Below are 25,149 nucleotides of genomic sequence, written 5' to 3'. Positions count from 1 at the left end.
ACCCACCTACCTCTGGGGTTCTCAGGCCTTCAGTCTCAATTGAGAATTATACGACTGACATTCTGGTTTTGAACCTTTTGGACTAGGACTCAGGCATGCTGCCAGTATACCATGGTCTCCAACTTAGACATAGTTTATCATGGGATTTCTTGGCCTCTATAACCCCATTAGCCAATTCTCCTAATAAATCCTTTCTCATATAATTTTTTTCCTGTGTTTCTGGAGAACCATAATACAATAAGCAAGAATAAAACTCTCAAATCATAATTGCTTGCCTGAAAAAATAGATGGGGTTTAATAAGCCTCGCCCAATTTTATCAGGAAAAAGAAAAAGAAAAAGAAAACTTTCAATGCACTACACCACAGCTCCAAGTCTTGGGGTTCAGCTAACTGAATAATGCTTTGATGGACAAAGAACCAAATGATGTCAACCCTGGTAAAGAAAGCTGTAAATATCATAAGAGGGAACAGAGGATTTAAGCAATCAAAGCTCAGTTCCTGACATTGGTTTTTAGTTCCCAGGGAGATTTTACTGGTTTACCAACACAGAAAATATCAACTTAATCAGAGCTAGTATACAGCTCTGTCTCTTCTTGATATCTAAAACTCACCTCATGCCCACATAAACTGATATTGAAGAAATGGAAATATTTTGTTCCTTTGGAGGTGAAGCTGGGCCCATTCATTAAGGAACCCACGCTGCTGAGGTTGCTGAAGTCATAATGCAAACTCTGATTTTCTTTTTCATGGTAGAAAAAGCAGTCGCTATAGCAAACTGAGTGATCCTTTATTTAAAGAGAACAAAACACAAAGAAACAATATTGAAATAAAGAAAGTATTAACTACTACTAAAAATGTGTCCTTAAAAGTTCTAGGTATAAAAACTATTTCAGTAATTTTGTCTTTGTTATATTTTACCATCCTAATACAGAAAATTTCTACATTGTAAATTTTTCTAGGCAGAGTTTAGAGGCCTCAGATTCTTTTAAAGTCAGAGTAAAGTTATTCTTAAATAAGTTTCTTATAGGAAGGTACTTTAAGAAATAGTAAAAATTTCCTGTTATGCCAATTTAAAACTACTTTTACTTCCGTCTGTAATATAACATTAACCTGTACTTTAAATGTTGTAAGATACACTTTCTACATCTCAGATAATTCCTACAGCCAACCTACAAAAGTATTTTATGTGCTCTACCTTAATAATGCATAAGAAATCAATTCCAGCATTTTTTGGAAAACATTTCTTATTTGAGTTCTTTGCTTAACATTTTAAATTCTTAGTAACCAGTCCATTCATAGCACACATTCAGTGCTGCATAAACATAAAAAGAGAGCAAACAGGAAAGGGAATTAAAAACCTCTTTTTTTCCCAGAATAAATAGCAATGTTATAACTTCTAGAGAAACATTAAGGGGAATGCTTGAGTTGACCTATTAAAATATGCTTCTCTGAGAATAACCGAAACACAGCCTACTTACCTGAGTGCTTTTACTCCCAGGCCCACAGGGAATACAAGCCTCCTTGCCATAGACCTGATGTATGGACAGGTAGGTGTCAGGTGGACACTCCTTGCACTGGTTGGTTTCTTTCTCAATGTAGTGGCCTGGGGGGCAGGGGACACACGATGAGCCCGACTGTTCAGAACCAAGGGCACAGGCACGGCATGAAGACGCCACCCCATCAACTGCATTAGTGGCTATGATAGAATAGATCTTCACCATGTCATTGATGAACCGTCTATTCTAAAAAGAAAGCAGAAAGTAATGACTTCTGCCTTGGAGCTTAGTTGTACAACTAGATTACATTTTATGTTGCTATCACCAAAACAACTAAGTAGAGTGTTCCAACCTAATAGTTTGTAATTGACAATGAATTAATATCACTCTTATTTGGTTCTTCTTTTTTAAAAAATCCTAAATCTTGAATTTGGAAACTTGGAGTCTCACCACAATTGACATGAGATGTGTCGTATTTGGTATAAACTCGAGCATATTTATAGACTTTTATGTTTGGAAGAACTGCTGAACTTTAGCAAAGGAACAACTTTTCTCTCATCATTGTTTATTCAGGTCTAAGTCTAAATCTAGTGACACACTGAGGTAGGGTAGAAAACCAATAGACTAGGGAACAGAAAATCCTGGAAGATTAGAACCTCTTGTCCCCACTCAGACACTAGCTGTGTAATACTGATAAAATCACATCACTCCTTTCAGCTTTCCTTCTCTTCTCTAGTGTTTTTACTCATACAGGTATATTTATTTCTGCTGAAAGGATATGAAATAGGGAGCAAAATCCTGGATCTTACTATATTTTCCTTCTTGTGATATTGGGTTAATTAAGGTCTGGTTTTCATCAAGCAGTGAACTTAGCTCTAGTAGAATAATGTTTATTCAAATGGCTTTTTTTTTCTTTTTTTTTTGGGGGGGGGGAACCTGGACAAAGATAGAAAAGAAGTGAAGAAAGAAGTAAGATCCCATCACATGTTCATGACCCACAAGATGGTGATCTGAACCCTCCTGAAGAACAAGTGGAGTCAGGTAAAATCTGGAGAATAGGTTCCCCACTGGAAGCCTCAAGGGAAGACAGAAAATGCACTAATTTGCCGCCATAGCATTAAGGCCATTTCTGAACAAGATATTCACCTTGTTCTCATCTTGCTAAGGTCATATGTACGAAGACCCACAAAAAATAACAATCCTATCACCATCAAAACACACAATGGAATTTACTTAGGGCAGGGGGGAATGAGGTCTATCTAGCCAGAAAAATACAAAAAAGGAAATGATCTTGTGTGTTAACCCAATTGTGTGTACTGACACATTCCCTAAGAGATAACATCATAGAAAAATCAAACAGCACCAGATAATTCAGACAAAGAAGACAGTTACCAACCTTCTCAAAATCTCAGAAAGCTTTAATAGAGACAAGTTTTTAAATAGCTACAAAATTAGATTTTCTCTTAAGCTTTAAGCAACTATAATTAGTTCAGAATTCAGAATAATTTAAAGAAATATTGTTATTACATTTCAGACATTCTTACTCTCAAAAGATAAAATAAGTTACCCATTTTTACACCAATCCATTACTTAGCCAGATGACTGATTCCACATGAATAAAAATCTAAGTCTTTTTCATCCATATTTGTGTGATCTCTTTGTGTACATCTCCACAAGGGGGCACCATCTTTATGTTTTTTTAAAAAAAGAGTGTTTGGAACTTACATCTTGACCTTGATTAGTTCTCTGGAATGCCCATGTAAATGTAAATGTGGCATTCTTGAAGATGATGTGGGTGTATGCTTGTTTTTCTTTGGTTCCACCCCATGATTCCACCACATTGGTACTTTTTCTATTAATATCCTAAAAGAGTGGAAAAATATAAAATAAAGCACAAACTCAGTATTAATAGACATATAATATATCTTACAAATATAGACTGCTATGTCTCTTCCACAGAGCTCCTATAAGTCTAGAACAGGGCCTGGAAATTTGCATTTTAATTTTGACAGCAGCATAGATGATAGAGTAAGCATAACAGCAAAGTAGGAGATTATTGACAGTCTAGTTGAAAGACAATAGTTTGAATTTCAGCAATGGCACCATCTAACAGATTATAGAAATAAAGGAATAGCACCAGAGTAACTGAAGACCTATTGGTTATTTGTGGTAAATAGATGATGTATTGAAGATCATCCATAATTTATTTTACTGCTATAAAATCAATATTTTTTTCAGAATAAATTAGTCTCCATTTAAATAGCTAGTAATCACAAAACATTCAAATCTCCACATATCTTGCATATCATGGGGGAAGTCATTAATGATTATTAACTAGTTAATAAAGAGTTGCTGAGGAAAAGCACAAACAAAAACAGAGCAGATCTATGAAGTCACTATTTAAATGTACTGTTAAGCCAGATGCCATGATGCACAGATGTAATCCCGCAACTTGAGAGGCTGAGGCAGGAGGCTTGCAAATGAGATCATCCTTGGCAATTTAGCAAGATCCTACCTCAAAATAAAAAAATGAAAATCACTGAGGGTGTTGCTCAGTGGTTACAAGCTCCTATGTTTAATTGCCAGTACTGTCCCAAAAAAGTAATGTTAAAATCTTAGCCAGCAATTTCCTAAAATCCATTTGAGGTCTTGGTGAGTTTTGAATTGTTACTTTTCTCAAGCTGGGAGTAAGAAAAGAAACAGGCAAAATTATGACATGTGGATAATAAAGTCCTTTTTCTAAATGTGTTAAATTTAATAAGAAAAATTTTCTTTTTTCCCAATGCTCCACACCTTCATTATTTTCTGCTCTTACTTATTAATACACTTCTCCTTCCTAAGAGTTTAAATTGCTGACTGGTAATTAAGGGAGAATTTTCATTCTGCTGGTGCATATTTTTACAAAGGAATTTTCTACAGGTTAATATTCCCTGGACTTTATCAGTCACCTGGGCCTCTTCACTTATTTCTCCCCAGGAGGAATAAATGTTTTCTTTTTTTTTCATATATTACTTTTTTAAAAATTTTTATTGTTGGTTGTTCAAAACATTACATAGTTCTTGACATATCATATTTCACACTTTGATTCAAGTGGGTTATGAACTCCCATCTTTACCCCGTATACAGATTGCAGAATCACATCGGTTACACATCCACTGATTTACATATTGCCATACTAGTGTCTGTTGTATTCTGCTGCCTTTCCTATCCTCTACTATCCCCCCTTCCCTCCCCTCCCTTCCCCTCTTCTCTCTCTATCCCATCTACTGTAATTCATTTCTATTTTTGCACAATTCTTAATGACTTCTTTAAACATGTTTAAATGTTTTCTAGAAACTTCTAAGAATATCCAGAACAATAGGATTCTCATTCCAACTTGCATAAGGAAATTCATACTTGAAAGAATGAATGATAAATTCTGAAATTTGCCTTTGAAAGCTTCTCTTCGACTTACCACCATGAAGTACAGGACACAGTCTGCGGAACAGAGGGTCTCAAAGACAAAGGTTATTCTTCCTAGTTCAGAACCTGTGGCTCCAGTCATAGATGTTGGTGGTCTATTTGACAGATTAAAATTGCAATATTTACATTATGTCCTAAATATAATTTTACAACAAAAGTAAGCAACTTTTCCTGTTAAGTTGAAAACTACGTAGTTCTTCTCTTTCCCTATTCTATAGCGCCGTCCAAAGCACAACTTCTTCCTCACTCAGATTCTGCAAGTCCACCCACCTCGTTCTAAGGTGAAGTCTACACAGCCATGAAAATATGCCTGCATCTCCTGCTGTCTATGCTCCCACTGATCCTAAAGCAAGAATAAAGACCTCTTAGGGCTGGGATTGTGGCTCAGCGGTACAGCGCTCACCTAGCACATGCGAGGCCCTGGGTTCAATCCTCAGCACCACATAAAAATCAATAAATAAAGTAAAGGTATAAAAAATTATTTAAAAAAATAAAGACCTCTACAGGGAATCTCAATAAGGGGGACTAAAGCAAAATGAGATTAATCAATTTATAACATCTTCCTTTACAGGTAGAACTGAGAAAATAAATAAATAAACCAAAAAATATTCCTGCAAACAATTTAGGCTAAGACTCTTCATTAAGCATCCAAGAATAATGGTTATTATAGCTTTTGATGTATTATTCTAAACATTTTTAGCTTCACTCCAGTAACACACAACTAAACATTTGTAGTTTCTCAGTCACTGACTCTACAGATATTCCTAAATTTAATACATAATTCTGTGACAACTTATTTTTACTAAGATTTGCAAACTAATATATGCAATAATGGCAGCCATATTTCTAGAGGGAAGCAGGTGTGAAGATTCTTACAGAAAGGAATCAGAATTGGTTTTCCTTACTTAAATCCTGGAATATGCAAGTTTAAGATCAGGTAATCATTATCAGAACCTCCAGCTCCACTCTGGATATGATCTCCAGCCACCTCCCAACCTGTGAATTTAAAAAAAGTCATTTTTATTAGTAAAAATTCCATTAATGATACTCAAAAATCATTTTATTTAAGGTAAAAGTTACAAGGGAATTAGTGTTTATGTTCAAAGTTAGAAATACTCCAAAAGAATTACCTGTTTTTAAGTCAATTGTAAATTGCATACATAGGGAAACTTGTAGATACCAATAAAGATTTTATGAATGTACTGTTCTGCATAAAATTATCTAATGGTAAAACCAACAATAGTTTTCTCACTGAAGCATGATTTTAAAAAAACTAAACAGTCTTTATTCATTCTAATACACTGAGATAGAAAATCCTAGTTTATAGTAATCAATGTCAATAATCACTACTTCAAGAAGTAAGAGAAAAAAACTAAGGATTTATATTAGTGCTAGATTGGTGATTCAGTAGTTTTTGAAACACATAATCAACAATCAAGTTATAGAAGGGTATCATGTTAAATAGACCTCAATCAAACTAGTCTTTTAAATAATATATACTAATCTACTGCTTCTAAGTGCTCTCTGTTCTGCTATCTAAAGGTTCAGGTGGTTAAAAGAAAAAAAAAAAGCAAATCAACTCCTAATGCTAAGAGTTAAATAACCATGAAACAAACTGGTCCAGTGGAAGAGATACCCATGGCTGCAGTGGAGATAATATGAGAGGCTTTTAGGTTTACTGCTATTGTGTGGTGAGGGTGAAAGGAAGACTTCATAAATGCTTCCTAAGAATGCCTCCTAACATTCAGAAATGCCAAGAAGAAGGACAGAAGAGCAGGAAAGGACAAAGAAAAGGAAGGATTAAAAGACATATCAAGAGAACAGTATTTGGAAGGGATTACTGTAACTGTGAGAGGAAACATCTCTTGTGTTTCGATACTGCTTATTGTAGAGTCCTCCAGGTTTTCCATGTTCTCTCTGAACTGACCAAGAAATACAGAATTCCTTGAATATCCCATGACTTGGCCAGATGCATGTTTTTCCAGCAAGCTTGAACCCAATCCAGAGGTGGTGACGATTCCCAAGCACTGATACAGTGTTTACACTGTTGCTCAAAACTCTGAAATAAACCAGCCCTGTCCCTAAGCCAAGTTCCTCAAACCCTCCTGTAAACTCTGTCCTAACCCTCAGTGCAGAAAAACCTAGGTAGAACCTTCCAAACTCACTGTGCCTTTGGGAAGTTATGTTGTAACACTCAGTATGTAAGTTTCCCTAAAAAGTGCTTTGGACTGATCATCCTAATATTTAGAGCTTCTTTCTTTGGAATTCCAACTGATCCCACTGTCAGTATAGTTTGGGGCACTACCTTGTGAGAACTCTGCTACTACTCTCAGGGAAACTCTAGCCAAACAGTAGGTCAAACAGAACATTTATTACTATGGTTTGAATCACAGAAAACATTTGTTGGAATTCTAACTCTCAATACCTGTGAACAGGACCTTATTTGGAAATAGAGGCTTGGCAGATGAAACAATGTTAAAATGAAGTGGTTATGATGGGCCAAAAGAGCTGGTGTCCTCAGGAGAAGAGGGAAATAAGGACAGACAGACACACAGGGGACAACACCATGTGAAGACGCAGACAAACACAGAGAAGGAGGAGGGCCAGATGAAGAAGAGAGGTCAGAGTTAAATTAAACTGCCATAGCCAAAGAGCACCTGGGGTCACGAGAAGCTGGAAAAGACAAGAAGGGATCTTCCCCTCCAGGCTTCAGAGAACATCACCCAGTAAAACTTTGATGTGTGGCCTCCAAAATATTGAGAATACAATTCTGTTGTTTTAAGCCATCCAGACAGGGGACTCTGTTGGGCAGTTCCCTGGGGAACTAATATGCCCATACCAATTTAAGCAAGAAAGACACCAACGACAGAAAATAAAGAGATCCAATGTAATTAATATAAAGAATTAGCAGACATTTCACCTTTTTCATACTGAAACACTGAATATACTTATGCTTATTTTATACTTGCAATACACATCAATTTGAACTAGTCACAATTCAAGTATTTAATGGCCACATGGGGCTAATAGTCACTGTGTTGTACAACACAACTCAGGAATGTTAAACTAGAGCTCTGAAAAGTAGGACAGATCAAAATTGGCAGAAACCTAGGAAGCACTAGCCTTCTACTGTGAGATAGTTGTCATTTCATCCATTCGCAATCATCACAACTATGTAGAACACTATCAGCTAAAATGATCTCAAAAACTTGAAATATTACTCAGTCTTAAAGAAGAGTGAAATTATGGCATTTGTCAGTAAATAGTTGGAGTTGGAGAATATCATGCTAAGCGAAATAAGCCAATCCCACAAAACCAAAGGCCAAATGTTTTCTCTAATATACGGATGCTAATTCACAATAAGGTGGGGGGGGACACTAGGGAAGAATAGCATTACCTTCTATTAGGCAGAGGGAAGTGATGGGAGGGGAGGGAAGGGAATGTGGGGATAGGAAAGATAATAGAATGAAACATACATTATTACTGTATGTATATATGTGACTACATGACCAATATGATTCTGTAACATATACACTCAGAAAAATGAGAAATTATATCCTATCTATGTATGATATATCAAAGTACAGAAATGCATTCTACTGTCATGTATAACTAGTTAAAACAAATTAAAAAAATGTTTAAAAACCATTTACTTTTAAACTAACACCCTAATAATTGTTATAATTTTTAGACATTCCCTTCCAGGTTTTGTCTGTGTGTGCATTTTTACATGTGCAATTTTGTGTTTTTTCTAAGTAAATTCCACACTTTCCATCTTTCTATATACACTTTATATTTGAATTTTTTGTTTTTTAAAACCATATTTATATTTCCTATAAAAATATTAAGGCTACAAAAAATGTAAAAGATGAAACCTAAAATTACTTACAATCTTATCAGAAACAACCAGCATTAACAATTGAGGTGTTTCTTTTACTGTCTTTCAGTGCATGTGTGCTTTTATACCCCTGAACTCTACCGCAGATAACCTTGAATATCACGTTTTATAAATGAATACCATTTCATAAGTATTTTATGTATACTTACTTCATGGATATGTTAGTAACTACATTAACATTTTATGATCTAGACAGGTAAAATTGATTTTTCACAGTTTACCAAATCATTCAAAGTTGATCACATATCCATTTTAGCCATTTAGACTGTTTTTGCCTTTAATTAGTATAGATGATAATATAATGAATACATTTGGTGGTTTTTCTGTACTTAGGTATTTCTATGAAAAAGAATCTCAGTAAAGAAATTGTCGGGTCAAATGGATATATTTTTCAAGCAATATCTCCTGCTGTTACTCTGATTCTGAAAGCAATATATGTCCATGATGAACACTTACCAAATGTAGCAAAGTAAACGAAGTAATTTCATACTTCATAGAAACTTCCCACCCCAAGTTATATCCTCAATATTTTGGTGTTTCTCTTAGTGATTTTTCTATTGTATACTTTTCTTTAATACATCTAAGACTTACTATATAATCCATTTTATTTTCTGATTTTTTTTCATTTAGCATTATCTATTCAAATCATTATATCAAAAATATTTCCTCATTAAAAATCCTCTCCTAGTTTTCATAACTTAATAATGTTAGATGGTTATTACATAATTTATTTAGCCACACTTGCATTGTTGAAATTTTAGTTTTTGCCTCTTTTCCCTCTTATAAATACTAAAATTAATATCTTTTGATATGATTTCTTTCTTTACATCACATTGTTTCCTTGGTATAAATCCCCAGAAGTTACTATTGAGTTGGAAAATAGGATTTAAAAATTCTTGAACCAGATTGTAAAATTATTTTTTATATAAAATCCATATAATGACTGCACTGGAATTCCTTTTAAACATAATTCCAATACACAAAAATTTACTTCCCCATATGTGTTCTAAAACTATGCAGAATTCATACTGAGAATGATGAGCCTCAAAGCATTCCAAGCCACACAGTCAAGTCGGTCAAACCACACCCATTCTAACTCCATCACCATGGACAGCAACTGTCCCACCAGGCAGGCTATCCACCTCTCACTGGATCCTCCTCGGAGTGCTGCTCCTCACACAAGGTTGATGCTATGACAGCACAGAAACATACTCCACCTTGTATCTTTGTGTTCTTTACTGTTTACTATTTCGTTATCACACACTAGTACAACAGAGCTTCATGTTTTTAAAATAATTTAACATTTCTAAAACTTAATGGAAATATAAAAAATATACCTTTTAAGTAAAAGAGTAAGCAAGTAAATCAATATTGTCATAGAAAGCTAGAGTAAAGCCTTGGTAAGATCATATAAAAGTTCCATGTAATCTCATCCACCAAGTGAATACACAATACACACACACAGACACACACACACACACACACACACACATCTTAGTCCTTTTATAGTTCATTCAATACTCTGGTCCTCCCGATTTTATTTTTTCAATAGGTTTTAACTTCATACACTTAGAATTCAATCACAGCACATATTTTTAGGAACATAAACCTTCATGGCCAGATAATAATTGTGATATTCCCACCCCCCCAGGATAAATTCCTAAAACTGGGATTATTGGTTTAAAAAGAGGAATATTTCACATTTGATATATTACGGTCTTATCTTTCCCTCTTTCACTCATCTGTTTAATCAATATTATTTAAAGACATATTATTTGCCAATCTCACTATCCATGTGTACATATCACTTCCTACATCCCAAATGTGTCTATTTGGCAAGGTACTAACTTAAAGCATATGCATTTAAAAAGTATGCCTTGTGTGAGTGTGCATATATGTGTGTTTACATAATAAACAAGTATAATATGGAAAAAGGAAAGCTGATAAAAATACTAATGAACTGATAAAATTAAAGAATGCATTTCAGTGTAAAGCCCTGGTATTTTTAGTACCAGTCTCTAGTGTCAAGTTTAAAAATACATAGGTTGATAATGTGATTCATTCAACCAACAAACACTATGGAAACAATAATATTGAGTAACAGTCCTACAGAACTCAGCCACATTTTCAAGTTTTTGATTAGTGGGGATCATACGTATTTAATTAACACACCCACAGACTCTATGGTTAAGGGAATTTGAGATCATAAATCCTTTACCATGGCGCAGTATTGAGCCAAAAACAGAGATGCTGACATATTCCTCTTTAGTGTAAACAACACAGATTTTGTTACGTTGGCAATTCTATACTGGTATTTATAGTCATAAATGGTGATCTTCAATATCTACTTTGAAACTGACTCCAAAAAATGCAAAACTAATACATGCTCAGGGCATGTTCCAAGAACCCCAGTGGATGTCTAAAACCAGATAAAACTGAGCACCATAATTTAATGCCTTTCCATCTTAACTGAGCACTTATCATACACTGCAGCTGTAATTTTTGCAGCTTGAAATAAAATAGCAATACTAGAACAAATTTAGTTTTTTCTACCTTCACAATTTCACATCTTAGCAACCTCAGCATGCAACATTTTTCTTTCCTTACTTAGTTGAGAATGTTTACCTTTTCACCTAAAGGAAGCACTTTCTGGCTTTTCTCAAGCACATTTGAACTGCCAGCATCACTACTCAGCACCTTCTCTTTGGCATCCCTGAATTGTCCATATTACGTAAAGAGTTATTTGAACAAACACGTGGCACCTGCACAGTGGCTCTGTTAACTATGATGGCTACCAAGTAACCAGTGGACAGACTGTATAGCTGAACAGTACTGTAACAAGACAAAGGAATAATTCACATCCTGGGTGGGACACAGCATGATGGTGTGAGACTTCATCAGCTACTTAGAATAGCATGCAATTTAAAACTCCTAAATTGTTTATTTCTGTAATTTTCCACTTGATATTTTTAGACAACTGCTTACTGCAGGTAACTGAAACTGCAGAAAGTAAAAGTACAGAAAAGTGGGTAACTGCTGCATTTTATGTTTTTTACTGGAAGGTCATCTGCCTGTATTTACTGTTTTAAAGTGAATCCTGGAAGATGGACACATAGCTGAATAAGACTGAAGTTCCTTGTGCCTATATTTGGCATGTTTTAAAGAGCTGAGTCTATAAAAGAATGGTATCTACTGCCAAGAAGGTGTCTCTGAACTCACCATTCATTCCGTCACACTTGGAGTTCCCAACATTGAAACAGGAAGTTTTCATGTTGCCAGGAAGGACATTCCACCATTTATATTCAAACCCAAGTGCCGGCTCCGTTCCCGCTGGACATGGTCTACATTCTACAGAAGACAAGTGGGGCAAAAAAAAAAAAAAAACAATTAAACTGCATCTGGACAACTTTCTCATTCCTCTAAGCATCACAAAACCATAATTAGCAGAGAGGGAGGTGGAAAGGGGAGAGATAGGTCCATCAATTTCCTTAGAAATTGGTAAATTTTAAAAAGTGATCTGGAAAAAATTCTGGGTAGAATGTGTTGGTATGTGTATATATTTGGCATTTTTGCTTGCATAGTGGTATACTGTTCTGCAGTGTATGTGTACACATAACTTACACTTATTCCATTGAGAGAGTGTCATACAACATGCCATTAAAACAGATCACTTCATATGTTAAATAAGTCATTGTGGTCTCACAATGCTATTATCTCAATAAGAAAATTGTCTCTTAAAAGAATTCTTCCATAAAAACAATTTAGAATAAGGTCACAATAGTCCAACAAGTTTATTTTGCTACAGGTTCAACTCATGGACCACTGACATCCTACCCTTTGTTCCATCTGAAAAGGTCCCAGGAGGGCAGGGTTGACAAGTAGATGAACCATTGTTATAAAATCCAGGGTTGCAAGGTGGACAATCTTTCTTCTCTCCAGAAGGGGGCAATCTAATAGCATCGGTGAGATCTTCCCTGCAGATTTTGGGTTCTATCCACTTGTACATTATCTGCGTCTATAAAAAGTAAGCAAGCATACATTATCACAAAAACATTATACTGGAGCCTAGGAAATGGGAAAACAGTGGCAGAATAGAAGGGCTAGCTGAAGAAAATCTAAAATATCAATGACAAAATAACAGAAAAAGCAGTTTGGTGGAGAAATGACCATTCCTTATGATTGTTTTTACCCTAAGCTACATACACAGTTTAGGGTCCACATACACAGCAGTTCCTCATGATGAAATCGCTTTTTAAAATATAGATAACCTGATTATTGTCCTTACCCTTCTATCCAGTCATTCACCTTATTCAATAACTGTGGGTTTCCGTGCAGTGATTTTATCTTCTCATCTGAGACCTCCACTGCACTTTCCCTATCCTCTAGCCACAGCACATCACACCATACTTTGCACACACTGATGGCAAAAGATCATTTTTCAAAATGAATAGAAAAGACTTCCTATTTCAATCCTAATGGTTCACAAATATTTGTTGCTCTCTGAGACTTTTTCAATAACTTAATGTCTGTCTAGCTATAGCTAAATTATTTTCTCTGGAGCTTCTAGGCCCTGTTTCATGTGTTCTGAACCTAAGGGTTCAGACAGCCTCTACCCTCAGGGAGAACAGTCCTTTAAACCCCATCCTTTCTCCTCCTCCACACCTGCACTCACCCCACACAAAACAAGATATAAGAAAATAACTAACTCAGCCAAACCCAAAAAGCTGTTATCATAAACTTGATAGTCTCACTTTGAAACCAGAAATATCAAATGAATTAGCTATTCTAAAACAAAATCGATATGTTCCAGGGAAAACAAGTATTCTGATGTAAACAGAAAAATTAAAAAAAAACTCTTTCATAACAAAATATAGCTTTTGAAAATCAGACTAAACATTTCTCCCATATGTCTAATAATCTGCTGAATATGTTCATAATCCTTTAAAACAACTTCTGCCATAGGAAGTCTACTACTGAACCAGAAGAATCAAAATTAAAAGCAATTTTCCACAATTATTTCTAGTTAGTAGAAAATTATGTATTGTAAGCCCTTAGGTCCCTCAATTTTATCCTCAAGTATTAGGAAGAGTATATTGCCCAGTGAACAAGGATGCTTAACAAAATGCTATAAAATTATATGTCTCAACATGATTATAAACAATATTTTTTTGTATCTCCCTTTTCTCACATTCACTTTATAACAGTATCATGATAAATTTTAACCAGCCGTTTCACCCAAAGGCCTCTGTTACCATCTATAAAATAATGGCAACTCCAGCTGGGACTTCCTAAATAGCTAAAAAAGTTAATTACATACTATCTCTATAATGGGTTCTCAACTTCCCTCTGGAAGGGCAATGTAAAATTCAGTGATTCTAAGAAGATGAAACATCATTACATTTCAAGGGTTGGATTTTTAAAATTCTGGCTTAATAACAATAAATTTCAAATTCTGGTCCATTTATTTCCTGATTTATTTCAGCATTAATAAAAACATGAGCTACTATACAGTTGAGAATAGTTTGTAACCACATGCAGGTGATGGGTGTTGATACTGTGCACCACCATATAATCTTCACAATCACTTTGTATATTATTTAGAAATGAGGAAACAATCCAAATCATAGCTGTTAAATAACCCACCCAAAAGCCATGTACAACTGGTAAATGGTGAAGTAGAACTAGTCAAAGAGTGACAGTTTGGCAAAGATAAAAATAAAAAGATGTAAAAATCCATTCTGAGAAGTCAGCTAACCATATAACTTCCAATGCAAGTAAACCAAATTTTTACAAATTAGAAAATGTGCACTACCTTTAAGCATTTAAATATTGATTAGTCAAATTTTACATTTGACTCTGCAGCAAAAGTTTTGTTTACAAAGCCCCTCACTTCACATGGCAGATTGATTCTCTGCCTCTGTTTCTAATGGGAACAGATGCTTTCAACTTCAGCTGACTAGGAAAGACAATAATTAATATTAATGACACTTAACACCAGATGGCTTCTAATGCAGGTGAAAATCAACAATTAATTCTATGATATATAATTATAAGATGTTTTTGTGAAATCACAACCCTAATAGAGTAAAATTTACTAGATTGCCATTAAGATTACAAAAGAGGTACAATGCCCCTGTGTATTTCTGTAATTTAAAATACACACACAAATGTGCGTGTGTGCGTGCACACGCATGCACACACACACATGCACACACACACACACACACACACACACAGAGGAATCTATTGGAAACTGGCTCCCTTATTAAGTAAAGTTCAAGTCCAGGAGGACTAACATATATGCAACTTTTGAGACTGAATTTGCCCATAGTAACTGTTTTCTTCTTTCAAATGTTCCTTTGTACTAACCCTTTATAGACTGGCTGAATTTATCAGAGCTGAATTACATGTGCTTTAACAGGGGTCTACCCATGGCCACTCACCTAGCTGCCTTGTGCTCCAGGTTATTCTGGCACAGGAGGTCTCAGCCAAGCAAGTTAATGCTGGCCTCCCTGCCTCTTTCAAACCTTGATATTTCCAGTTGCCAAAGGCATTCATCATTTGTCTCCTGAATGACCCACAAGATGCTGCCAGGTTGTATTTGACTCCTCTTTCAAAATCATGTTCAACATTCATGCATGCTTAAAGTAGGTCCTCAGTCTACCTAGCTACATGGAAGCCTCTACCTGAATTCCGTTCCTACAAAGCTTTGCTGCTTTTCTGTTTTCCCATATAGTTATCTCCTTCTTCCCTTTCTAAGCTCTTGACAACCTTGGTGGTCATCTTCCTCAATGACAACACAGGGATTTAACTGGAGGTTCGCATCAGAACTTTAGGCAAGAAAATGTTTTAAATTAGATAATGATAAATATACTAAAAACACCATATTGCATACTTTAAGTGGTTAAAATACTGTCAAGAGCCCTACATGGATTATGTGTGGTGTGGACCGAATGTGCATGGACACCCACTGAATAGGAAAATCTGGTATTTGGGAACTTCCAGTGGCAATCGTGCTGGTAAGATTGCCCAGATACATGTGAGTCCTATTCAGCTCTGCCACGTCCTACATAGCACCAGAGATGGGGTGACCTGCTGTAGCCACACAAGCTCTTAGAGATGGGTGTAACCTGCCAACATGCCAATCAATCTGTTGACTGCAAGACATCATGAAGCAAGATTCCACCCCTGAAACCTTATCCCTTCCTTTGATATACCCTCTTAAATAACCCATCCAAGCCACTTTTCAATTGGCAGCTCCAGCTCCTGTGTGGGCTAGGCCTATCAGGTGCTCTGCCTTAAACCTATTCTTTCACTCTGTCTTTTATTTCTTCACTAATTATTTCAGACTGTTTTCTCAGGAGGCTTATCCCCTCCTGTGCAGGAGAAATCACCCTGGCAAGACACTGCAGCCCAACGACAAAACACATTATGTGATAATTCTCTTTCAATAAGCTGTTTTTTAAAATTTCTATATTTTTAAAGACTAAAATTTTTATTTTAAACAAGTTCAGACACCCTTGGTTGCTGAGAAGTACCATATTGCTTCCCTACCATCTTAATTAAGCAACGTAGGCTCCAGGTATATTTAACTTGCTTAAATCCTATGTAAACAAAGTCAGATCAAATACTCATAACCTTTTATACCCTATTTTTAAAATATCTCTTACACTTATCTCTACAGGATCATTCAGAAGTACTATGTTACAGATAGATATTTGGGCATTTGCAATAATTTGTGCTATCTTTGATATCACAAAAAAGGAAAGAAAGTACAAGGCAAATTGATTCAAAAATACTAGCAACTTATGATCCACAAACTTCCTGAACTCAAAGGTAAAGCAGTTGTTCATGTAAACTGATGTCTACATAGTTTATATGTAAGGTGTCTTCCAAAAGCTCATGTGTGAGACAATGCATGAAGATTTAGAGAAGAAATGATTAGGTTACAAAAGCCTTAACCCAATCAGTGAATTAATCCCTTGACGGGGATTAACTGAGTGATAAAACTGAAGGTGGGTAGGGTATGGCTGGTGGAGATGGGTATTGGGGGCATGGTCTTGGAGTATATATTTTTTTGTAATCTGACAAGTGGAGTCTCTCTCTCTGCTTTCTGAACATCATGTGAGCTGCTTCCCTCCACCACACTCTTCCACCATGATGTCCTGCTCACCTTGAGCCCCAAGGAATGGAGCCAGCCACTTTTGGACTGAGACCTCTGAAACTGAGCTCCCACATAAACTTTTCTTTATCCATAGTTGTTCTGACCAGGTCCCTTAATCAGAATAGTAAAAAAGGTGACTAAAACACCTCCTCTAAGAAGGCTTCCTTCTAAACCATCCTTCCCTACCAAGAGCTTTTCTACCCTTATAAAAAGTTCCCTATTTGACAAGACATGTTATTTTAGGAGTGGGCAACTATGCCTCTTAGAACACTATTACCTTTGGCTGGAGCTTACCTTCTGTAAGATCACCTGATTAGCCCAAAATTTGACTCATGAAATAACATTAAAAAGTATATTTCTTCTTTCTAATAGTTCCCTTGTGTGCTTAAAATAACTATTTAGGAATTTTTTCTGTACCTAGATTAAAACAAAGCACAGTGAGACATTCAAATATTAATAAGACAAGTTGTTTGCTCCAAAAGAGATTATAGACTAATAGTGATGAGAAAGGTTCACAAACTGCTATAATATCTAAAATAAAATGCATGAAGGGGATATAAAGCACTAGATTTGAAAACAATCTGGGTGAGAGTTCCAGCCTTAAGACTTTCTAGCTGTTACATTAGGGAAGTTACTTCACCTCAGTGTGCAGTTTCCTCATCAACAAACTGGGTATAATAATGTTTAAAGTGCACAACTGTTGAAATAAACAACTAGAGGAAATGTTTGAATGTGTGGACACACAGATATGAAGAGAGTACATGCATAAACATGTACATGATAGTGATAGTGTCTTTTGGTAGTAATGCTATCATTACTATTACTATAATTATTGTCATCATCATCATTTCTAAGAGGAATACAAATGTCATGGGTATCCCCTGAGAAAGACCAAATCTCTGCAAGACAGGTAAGAAATGTCACAAAGATGAACATGATTCTTCCATCCCACTGTCTTTCCCCAATTAAAAGAAATAGCCCCAGCTTCTTCAACCATATTTTATATAAAATATACGGGCCTCTCTCCACTACATTTTGCCCATTTTGTCAAATTTTCTCAAGCTTTATCCAAAGGACAGAATGTAATACACAAAGTGGTAATCAACATAATTACCATTTATTTACTAAGTCTCTCGTTCACTTGTTTAACATGTATCACTACCTCCTATGTGCCAGCTATTATTATACTAGTTTAGAGATGTTTTTTTAAATGGGTAAGAATCATTCTCTATCTATAGGAAGCTGTGAGATCAGTGGAGAAAATGGTCAATTTGCAATATAGTGATCTGATTTCAAAATTCTATCAAACCAATGATTACCAAGTATCAAGAGAGGCATGCACAAAATTCTGTAGGAATTCCAAGTATAGACAGGAAATCTTTTTAGACCTTCTCGTGATATTTAAGAGTATATGCTTTCTATGTGCTTGACAGAATCACTCTTTTTGCAACACAAAAAAAGCATTTTAGCCCTCCAGGTGAGTCTGATGCACACTGAAGTTAGAAAACTCCACATCTATGAAGATGTCTACATTTTTCTCTATCCTAAGCTCTGCCCTTATCACCCAGTACTCTGTGTGTAACCAGTGCTCAGTATAGATTCACTAAATAAATAAATGAGTAGGCATTCCACATGTTTAGGATGTTAATGAGAGCATCAAGATTAGAATAACTCCAATTACCTATTAGCATTTTTCTGAAAAAAAATTTCCTCTATAGGAAGAAAGCAATTTATTTTGAAATAAGATTAAAAATAAATACAGAAACGTATATCCTATAAATTCTAAGTTCAGAATATATATACCTCAACAGCTGCTTTCCTATTTAATCAATTTGATGATCTTCTCTAAGAAAGGGGAAAGAGAGGTCAAAGAGAGCATCACAGGACAAAGAGAACCAAACATATTTGTTGAACAACATGTGACGTATCTTTAAACTACTGGCAAATCATTAGGCTGGTCTCAGCAAAGTCAGAATATCTTTTAAAAATATGAAACTGGAACAAATAAAAGTGCTAGAACAAACAGAAATAGAAAAAATCCTGAATTCACTTCCATAATCTCAGTGTGTGTATGTGTGTGTGTGTGTGTGTGTGTGTGTATCTGTATATTAGCACTGTAGCCACTGCTTTCCTGTCTACTTCTGAAGCCAGAAACATTTATCTTAAAATAAATCTAAAGTCTCTCTAAAAACAAAACAAAATAAAACACTGAATTTATAGAGTTCTAGTAAACTATTTTGTTCTATAAAAATCTACAAAGAACATGTTTAGAGCTCCTCCAGACTCAATGGGAAAACACAATTCACATGCATGGGCATGTAGTGGCAAGTGTGTGTGTGAGTGCATTCTACATACAATACATTCACATATGCTCTTACTTCTGTTAGGCCCACAGCAACTAGATTTTGTCACGCTGATCATGGACACTGTACTCATTATTAAAATAGGAAATATGACTTTTGTATATTTTTTGTGTTAGCTCAGATAAAATCCTTTTGCATATTAGAATGTATTCAAGTCCCCGTAATGCAGAATTAATGATTACATAGAATAAACTATCTTTGCCTGGCTTATTGTTAAGTTTAGCTAATAAAAGTTCATCTAAAAATACTGTACCAAATCACTCTTCAGCCCACTAGTAGTAAGCACTCTTACTTGGCCATTGGTGTAGGGCCACCAAGACCTTATTTTCCAACTCCTTGTCAATTAACAGCTGTTAGTTTGAGTGGCTGTTCTAATTGAAAGTGATATTTATACTTCTTACCATTTTAAGTTTCCACTAATCTAAACTGGAATGTATTTGGTCTTAAGCATTCAAAACAATAGTCCTTTTAAAAAATAAAGATTTAAGGGTAAGATAATCAATGTAAATATAAAAAGTACAGATTAGAACTTGGGAATGAAAAATTAAAGGGGGGGAAGGAATAATTCTTCTGACAATTATGTGTGTTTTCCAAAGTAAGTTTAAAACATGTCATTATTTCAAAGGTACAAATATGTAAGAAACATTACCTAGCAGCCACTTTAATCTCAGTTTCTCTTCTGACGTGGGATTGTATACGTTAATTATTTAATTATGAGAATGGTGAGTCATCTACGTAGCTTTTATTAATACAACCGCTGAGTAGCCAAATAATTAAATAGAAGTTATAAGATATTTTCATCTAGTGAGTTGTAATACACATTTGAAATCTGATTTCTTCCTGACATTACTTATGAAAAAAAATATAACTGTTAAAAATAGCAGTCATCAGCTGGGTGTGGTTGTGCATGTCTATAATCCCAGCAACTGGGAAGGATGAGGCAGGAGGATCTTAAGTTTGAGGCCAGCCTCAGCAACTTAGTGAGGTCCTAAGCAACTTAGTGAGACCCTGTCTCAAAATTTTAAAAAATAAAAAATCAAAATGGACTGGAGATGTAGCTCAGTGGTAAAGCACCCCTGTGTTCAATCCCTAGTACCAAAAAATAAAAAATAAAAATAGGACTAATTCATGGCTCACTAAATGCCAGGAACTGGGTTGGGAACTTTATACTGAATATCTCATGTATTCTCATAGCAGTCTCACAGTATTGATATCAACCCCATTTTACAGATGAAAAAAACTGAGATTTAGAGGCATCCAATCATGTACCCACAGAACTAATAAGTAACAGATTTGGAAATGAAAGCCAGGAAGGCAGGCTCCAACACCTAAACTCAGAAATCCTCTATAAAATCTCCCTCATGAACAAATTGGAGTGTGTCCAAATTAGGGAAACAGTTGGATAAATATGGGATAGATTTTTCTGAACACTGCTGATACCTTTCCATCTTCATCACATGGAGTATGGATCTGGAAATAGTCTTTTGTGGTACAGGGTGGGCGCTCCGTGCACTCACTGGATCCTTCCTCTGCAATGCATGCATACATAAAAAAAAAACCCAAAATTCATAAATGGTCCATTGTGACTCTAAGAAAAGGCAAAAATCAGAACAAAATTTTAAAAAAGTTAAATAAAAGGTAATCTTACCAAAGCAATTTAGGTTGAATTAGCTAGACCTACAGAAAATAAAGGTCTACATTTTCATTTTCTCTAGAGCAATAAATCTATCCATGATATACATGGAGCATATCATAGTGCTCCCAGGAGACATTATGTTTTGTTCATTATCATTGAATACTGGAAATTTGGAAAAAAATAAAAGTTTCTCAGTATATATCTATGCCCACAAATCATCTAAAAGTAAAACATGGGTTAGATTGATATAAACATAGCCATAGCTCTTACCTATGGAGTGTGGAATGAAAGAAAAACATAGACAAAGGGGGAGAACCCACATAGAAAGAGATGAAAGGATAGATGTGCCTTTCTCCATTCAATATTGATTCTCTTTAGCACGTTGACATCTGACCCACCATTGCTAGCCTGTGACAGTTTACTTGATCAGTATACTTGATCAAGATAAATTTATAAAGAAGAGAGAGTATAAGCCAGTCCTACCTGAAAACTGGGCATCCTCTTTACACCTTATGCATTCTTTGGCCCCTTTCTCAGAATAGGTGTTTCTGGGACACACCTGGCAGTTGAATGAACCTGGCCTGTTGCTGAATGTCCCTGGCTTGCATGGAAAACATTCTGAAGTGTAAGCCACCCCTGTGTGGAAATGAAAAAGAGGGCATGGAAGGAAGACCCACATCAGCAAGTTAGTCAGTGCCTGCATACTGATTCCACACAGAAATGAGAGGGAAATATCAATAGTAAGCTCAACCCAATCCTTTTATTTCATTAATTCATCACTAAGAAAGCAAAGAACTGGGATATCTACTGAATCAAACACAATTAGTACAGCAAACCCTTAAGAATTTTTATTGAAGTAGAGTAAACATATTAAATGATTCATCAAATACAAATATACTATGTCAGAATGGGATAAACTCTAAGGTCCCCTACAATTCTCTGCTCTTTGTGGGACCTGTTCCCTTTTTCTTCACTACTTATTAAGTAACAGATAAAACCTATAAGATCCTAGAAATGGCTGGTCTTCCAGTTTGTAATTCCAGTGTTGGCCAGCAGATGTCTGTGTGACTAATTAGTTAACATCACCGGAACAAACACAATTAGAACACAGTAAAATATAAGCCAAACTTTAATAAAGAAGAATCACTACTTTAATTAAAAGTACCTCTAGTTGAGCATAAACTATAGTTGGGTTTATTAGATGTGCACCTGGGCCAGAAATGACCCAGATGGTCCAGAGAGGCCCAAGAGGCTTAGTGAAACAGTCTGGTGGAGATGTTTTCAAGATTATTATTTTTATGGATATAGCAGTAACCAGATTATTAACTCCCCAAGTAGGCTCAAAGTCTGGCACAGTAGATATTGAATGAATATAGTCTCCTATTAAGAGAGAAACTTCATTTACAGATATGTAAAATCATCATCATGTTTACGTCTTTACACAGATTAAATAATTCAGTTCAAAGGTATAAGGAAAAAGTAAACTTATGAATCAATGAATTTTCTAGTACTAAAACCAGGGTCTCTAGACCTGTATGATACCTAATATAGTTCTCATTCTATGCACCTTGAGCCAGCCAGTTCTGGTTAAAATAAATATTTTAACTATAAAACTGGATAAATGACTGCTAAAACAGCATGCTGTGAAATACCTTCAATTGTGATATTTTTCACCAAGACGGGCTTGACAGCCTTAGAACCCATAAGGATGCCTGTAGTTCTCCAGTACAGTATGTTTGTGCCTGATTTCAGCATTACCTGTGCAAAAAAAAAAAAAAAAACAACACACTCAGGTCAGATAAGCCAAGCTGTTTCCAATTCCAATCACACACAAAAGCTTCTCACTCACATACTTTTCTATGCATTATAAGGAAACACAATTAATTTAAAACCAACAAATTTAAGCCTATAGTTAATTCTGACCTCAGCTCTGAAGACAACATTTTCTTTAAAAAATAAAATAGTCTGCCAATCCACAAAATATACCAAGAAACAAGAAGAACCCTTCAAGTCTAAACAAAAAGACAAAATAACTTTCGAACCATTACATGAAGTCTTATATTTATATTTAAAGAGGATTCATTGTAAAGGGTGAAAGTCACTCGGCCCACTTGCATATTTATAGACTGCCATTCACAAGTACATCTTTAAGCTCTGAAAACAAACAAGCAAGAGAATAAGCTTGCTTCTGCTATGGTTTGTATAGGATCTGAATGTGGCTTGAGTGTGTCCCCTAAAGGTTCATGCATTGGAAATTTGGTGGTGTCAAGAGGTAGTGAAACTTTTAAGAGGTGGGGCAAGTGGGAAGCAATTATACCATTGGGAGCACTGTCCTAGAAACAGATTACTGCTTGTTTCATAGAGCAAGTTAGTTCCTCCAAGACTAAGTCATTATGAAAGGGAAATCCTGGATCTCCCCTGGAATCTCTGGCTTCCTGTAAATCACTATCCTGTGATCATTATGCCCCCACAAAAGCCAAGTAGATGTTGCCACCATGCCCCTGAAACCTCTAAAACTGTAGTCTAAATAAACCTTTTTTCCTTATAAAGTACTCAATCTTGGGCATATTGTTATAGCAATAGAAATAGTTTAATACAGCTTGCTTTTTAAATTACTTTAAAACAACACTGCAATAGCAATAAAATAGGTCTGTTCTTATAGAATAACTTAACTCTTACAATTAACTGAACCTCAGTGACACTATGTCTAGTATTTGATCCCTTTGCCACTGGAAAATTTTTCTAATTATAAATTAAACTAATATTCTGTTAAGTTTCATGCTGATACAGGCAAATGAGCCAATTTTAAGGGTTTCTTGTTTTGTCTTTTGCTACTTTTATTTTTGTATGCACTTTTTGGCTGGTCAAATTCAAGCTATGTAAAATTAATCAACCCAACTACTTCATCAGGCCCGAGAGCTAGAGAAGTAAGTGGATTCAGTACTTTCCACTTGTAATCAAAAGTGAAGAGAGCATATCTGTTGCCAAGGGTTACTGTATTTTCAAAGCCCAGCTGACTGGGTGCTTAGATGAGTGAATATTAAGTGGTACCAACATTACTTTCAAACATACATATAAAAAGAAAACCTCTGCAAGGGTACACTGTGTTAATCATTCAAGGATTTGGCAACTGCCACAATCAAAAAGGCAAGAATGGATTCATTGAAACATAACTCAGTCTACATTACAGACACTATGTGAGTCCCTTCCCAGACATCACCCCATTTAATTCAGCAGCACTTCTCCCATTTCTGAAATGAAAAAAAAAAAATCAGATGCTAAGAGATTGAGCAAATCACTCAAAGAAATACAACTATAAGCCAGAAATAGATTTTAAATACTGCCATACTCCAAAGGGTAAGTGCCTCAAGTAATAAAAGATTCACCAAATCACATATCTGGTAATCCTGCCTTCAAATATTTAAAGAGATGCCCTGTGAAGAAATAGGTAGTTACTATACTTAATGTAACTGAAAGAGTAGAATTTGACCACTGGAGGCAAATACATATGAAGCAGGTTGAAGCCCAATGTGGATGAATTTTGTGAAAATCAGAGAGCTGTCCAACAATGGAGAAAGCACAGTGCCCAACAAAACAAGCTTGAAAATCACTTGCAGGGGACACTGAAGAGAAGGTCAGATGAAAGGAATTCAAAGATCTTTTCAATGACAAGTGACGATGATCATATTGTGTGAAACAGGCACATTTTAAAATTTATATACTTTAGATTTTGTCAATTTTGTATATTGGTTTTGAATAGACTTCTTTCTTGAAAAGGGAAGAAAGTTGAAATATGATGGGAACAGAAAAAGAAAGAAATATAAGGAGAGAAGAAAATGTAGGAAAATATAACCTAAAAAATAAAAAAAAATATGAGTTGATGAAACTTAGGAGAAATTTCTTCCCTAAATGGAAATTATCTTAATTAATAAAAAAAATTTATTTTCCTTTTCTTAAAATGAATGCTTAGAAAAGACTGGAAAAGGAAGGAGGAGAATGGGATTAATAGAAAAGAAGAAGGAAAAACAAAGAGACTTACAGAATGAGAGCCCCATTCTCCATTGTCAGTGAGTTTTACCCACTTGTCTGTGGTGGTATCCATCTCCTGGCACTGATCATTTTGAATCTGT

At 35.4% G+C, this 25,149-nt stretch overlaps 1 protein-coding gene across 3 annotated transcripts in view; it reads right to left on the bottom strand.

Moving 5' to 3' along the window:
* Positions 1–25,149, bottom strand: part of Elapor2 (endosome-lysosome associated apoptosis and autophagy regulator family member 2) — a 159,357-nt gene that overhangs the window by 31,246 nt on the left and 102,962 nt on the right. For 2 of the 3 annotated variants that reach the window (XM_078040122.1, XM_078040124.1), the window contains 11 exons: positions 25,059–25,145; positions 22,672–22,777; positions 21,503–21,655; positions 20,824–20,912; positions 12,691–12,871; positions 12,076–12,204; positions 5,864–5,954; positions 4,951–5,053; positions 3,222–3,359; positions 1,479–1,742; positions 612–785 (listed from right to left, as the gene is read on the bottom strand). In XM_078040122.1, coding sequence (XP_077896248.1) covers positions 612–785; positions 1,479–1,742; positions 3,222–3,359; positions 4,951–5,053; positions 5,864–5,954; positions 12,076–12,204; positions 12,691–12,871; positions 20,824–20,912; positions 21,503–21,655; positions 22,672–22,777; positions 25,059–25,145 — 1,515 coding nt within the window. The remainder of the gene's footprint in view (positions 1–611; positions 786–1,478; positions 1,743–3,221; positions 3,360–4,950; positions 5,054–5,863; positions 5,955–12,075; positions 12,205–12,690; positions 12,872–20,823; positions 20,913–21,502; positions 21,656–22,671; positions 22,778–25,058; positions 25,146–25,149) is intronic. The other variant, XM_078040123.1, reaches the window with a different exon arrangement.

The sequence above is a fragment of the Ictidomys tridecemlineatus genome, chromosome 2, assembly GCF_052094955.1.
Source record: "Ictidomys tridecemlineatus isolate mIctTri1 chromosome 2, mIctTri1.hap1, whole genome shotgun sequence".
Taxonomy (NCBI): domain Eukaryota; kingdom Metazoa; phylum Chordata; class Mammalia; order Rodentia; family Sciuridae; genus Ictidomys; species Ictidomys tridecemlineatus.
The sequence above is the reverse complement of the archived record's forward strand: the minus strand, read 5'-3'. Positions and strand labels throughout refer to the sequence as shown.